The 2907-nt window shown below is 36.0% G+C and overlaps 1 protein-coding gene across 1 annotated transcript; it reads right to left on the bottom strand.

Annotated features, from left to right (window-relative positions):
• Positions 1 to 291: 291 nt before the first annotated feature.
• Positions 292 to 2692, bottom strand: LOC149405330 (uncharacterized). The gene is made up of 6 exons (XM_089607812.1): positions 2675 to 2692; positions 2461 to 2578; positions 2168 to 2361; positions 1954 to 2035; positions 1673 to 1828; positions 292 to 879 (listed from the first exon to the last, which is right to left on the bottom strand). The coding sequence occupies exons 1-5, from the start codon at positions 2690 to 2692 to the stop codon at positions 1767 to 1769; spliced, it is 474 nt and encodes a 157-aa protein (XP_089463938.1). The 3' UTR covers positions 292 to 879; positions 1673 to 1766.
• Positions 2693 to 2907: the final 215 nt, after the last annotated feature.

Below are 2907 nucleotides of genomic sequence, written 5' to 3'. Positions count from 1 at the left end.
GCTCTCTGAAACCGGTTTCATGGTGATCTGTGATTACCATTCAAGAACAAAACTTATTATGGTAAACTTCAATATATGATAGAAATGGAATGACAATTTAAGGTCGGGATGCTAAACATTTAAAGTGTTTTATGTGGTGTTTGTTCTTAGTACGGTTCTAAAGTCGAAATCTGTACCGGTTGAAATCAAGGTCCTATAAAACAAGAATGAAGATTTAGAAGTCCATGGTTGAGAAACTTGTGAGAGAATTGGCTCTTTGACTGTTGGGATTCATGAACAATCATGGTGTGTTGCTAACTGTTGGTCCATTTTGGCTTTCAAACCTCCTTTGCCTTTGATACTTGATTAAAAGTAAATGATTTGCAAGTGTATATTATTATTTTTTACCTTTACTTCAATGAATGAATTTTTTCTTCTAGAAAATTATGCTAAGCTTTCGGCTGAATTTACCTATTGCCCGAACCTTTTGATGTATAAATAGTCATGCCTTTTGATTCTCAATCGGACATTTTCATTTGGCTAATATTAATTTTCTCTTGCAGTACTTTGAAGAGCATGCCGAGAAGGAAAAGACTCTGCCAGAGTCTACCACCAACGCGAACAAGTTGATCCTAGTCATTTGATCGATATTTGATAGTTTTTACGATATTGTTTTTCCTCTTTTGCATCGCAAATGCATTTTCTTTCTAGTTGGCAATTCTAAAAACGTACACTGGACAAGTTTGGGATTTAGTAAAAATGATGTTGAGTAGTGTTTCTAGTTGGTAATTCTAGTTGTTTCTTTTTTTTTTTTTACCATGTCACATCTATTTTTTGTGTCACCGAGCTCTCCTCTTCGTAGCCGTTAACCTCAACCCTAACTGTGAAGCCACTGTGTTCCTGTATAATTAAGACAGCGCAGAAAAAAGAAGCAACTGTAAAATACAGAAACGATAAGTTAGTCTTATTATGGATATGCTTTGTTGTTCCAGTTACTTGATTGAATTTGAGACTGTAAAATTCTCCAACAAGTTCAAGGTGAAGTCACATGACCAAAATAAGTTACTTATCGTTCAGCGTATTTTGATTACTTACCGGAGTACCCAATATGTATTTATATAATACTTAGAATGTTTAGTTGACTTTTAATTCGATAGATGTTAATATAGAACGGATCAAGTTAGATAAAGTTCGATAGACTCTTTGTTATTCCAGTATATTTGAAATGGTGGCAGAATTCTCCAACAAAATTTCAAGGTGAAGTCACATGACCAAAATAGGTTACTTATCATTCAATTTATTTGGATTGCTTACTGGAGTTTACAGCATGTCCATAATGATTTCTAAATGAAATCCATGGTTTTGAGTTATATTTATTTTCAGCTTAAACCTACAACTTTCTCATTGTGCCAAGAGTAAACTAGAAGCCCAAATACTAAGGCCAATGGGGTTTAACTAACCTTATAAAAAAAATTAACTTTAACTCAAAATTTAGGAAGCACTTGAACTTTAGAAATTATTCAAATCTTAATTGTTAAAACCCTTAAAATACTGCCATTGCTACTCCAACTTTTTGATATGTTTGACCCAATCCTTTTTACGTGTTTAAATTAAAAATTCTAAACAGTTTTCCACATCATATACAATTTCAGAGCGAATTTTATTTGACGAACAAGAATTACAGTATTTTTACCTGAAGCAATGTGAGTCATAGAAGTAATTGTGCCTCCATTCCATGGAAGTACTTTAACAGCCCAATCACCTCCTTTCAGTTCAATAGGAGTCCTCTAAAGTTCTATTCCTTTCTGTCTAGGAACATCTTCCACATCTAGAACCCGCGTTGAATTTTCTGAAAAAAAATAAATAAGATATTATGCAATCAAAATTACCACATCTTCCTTTTCATGGGAAGTAATTTCAGGGCTTGATGACCATTAACTTTTCAAACATTTGCGGATTCCAACTAATATTTACCTAGTCGTGTTTGGTAGAGCTTCATACTGTTTGATACCATCTCTGCAACTTCCTGCTCTAAAGGCATTATTATTTGAAGATCCTATCCATCAATACCCCACTTGTCAAGCTGATCAATCAAAAGGATTATTTACGGACCCTAAGATTTAAAAAAAAAAAAAAACTATGCGACTGAATAACATAATCCAAAAAGTTATCGTTAACGCAGACGTACCACTGCACCGCCGCCAAGCAACAACTGAAAATGAAGAGGGCGATTCGGCCTTTTCCAAGACCCTTCGGTTTTGGAAACTCTGACCGTGACACATGAAGATATAAGTTCAGCAACATAGTGTGTCAGAAAAAATTGACCTTCGGTGAATCTGTATCCATCGCCATTGTCTTCATACAGAACACCTTCGGCTTTTCCTGAAAAAGGAAAGGATCTTTGAAATGCCCTGCTTATAGAGATATGTCGCCCTGAGCCATAAAAACTATAAGGAATATGTAATCAGTTAAGGTGATTACCTATTGCATGTGACAAAGATACTAAAACGGCAGACGGCAAGGCAAATGGACCAAACGTAATAATAGGATATGGTGCGTTAGCGATAAATTGAACGACCGATTCGGTTCTCAGATCAATCTGGATAGAAAATGGGTAATTTATATGGAGATTAAATATTTAGAACAGTCGAGCTTTCATATACAGCATGGAGTAAAAAATGTCATTACCTCACACCGCAGTAAAGAATTCCATTACATCTTCCTTTCATATACCGGAAAATCATCCTCGTCCCAGAAGGAAGGAATTCGAAAGGTTGGATGCTTTTCTCCCGCTCGCTGAGCAATATCCTCAAAGACTGGAACCAAGAGAAGCGCGCTTTTCACGCTCCTGAAGTCAATAAGGCGATGCCGAGGCTGCCTGCCCAGTCGGCAGTGAAAGGACTCAGCTTCAAAGATGTGGTGGTGGCT

This window comes from Urtica dioica, chromosome 2, assembly GCF_054948205.1.
Source record: "Urtica dioica subsp. dioica isolate 48M chromosome 2, U.dioica_male_clone48M_v1_H2, whole genome shotgun sequence".
In the NCBI taxonomy this organism is placed as follows: domain Eukaryota; kingdom Viridiplantae; phylum Streptophyta; class Magnoliopsida; order Rosales; family Urticaceae; genus Urtica; species Urtica dioica.
Note: the sequence above shows the minus strand (reverse complement) of the source record. Positions and strands in the feature narration are given on the sequence as shown.

Excerpts from the sequence above, each read along its gene's own strand:
- LOC149405330 (XM_089607812.1), bottom strand. Across the intron at positions 2,362-2,460 it reads ATCTTTGTCACATGCAATAG|GAAAAGCCGAAGGTGTTCTG; the intron begins GTAATCACCTTA and ends TTCCTTTTTCAG. Across the intron at positions 1,829-1,953 it reads GCTCTACCAAACACGACTAG|AAAATTCAACGCGGGTTCTA; the intron begins GTAAATATTAGT and ends ATTTTTTTTCAG.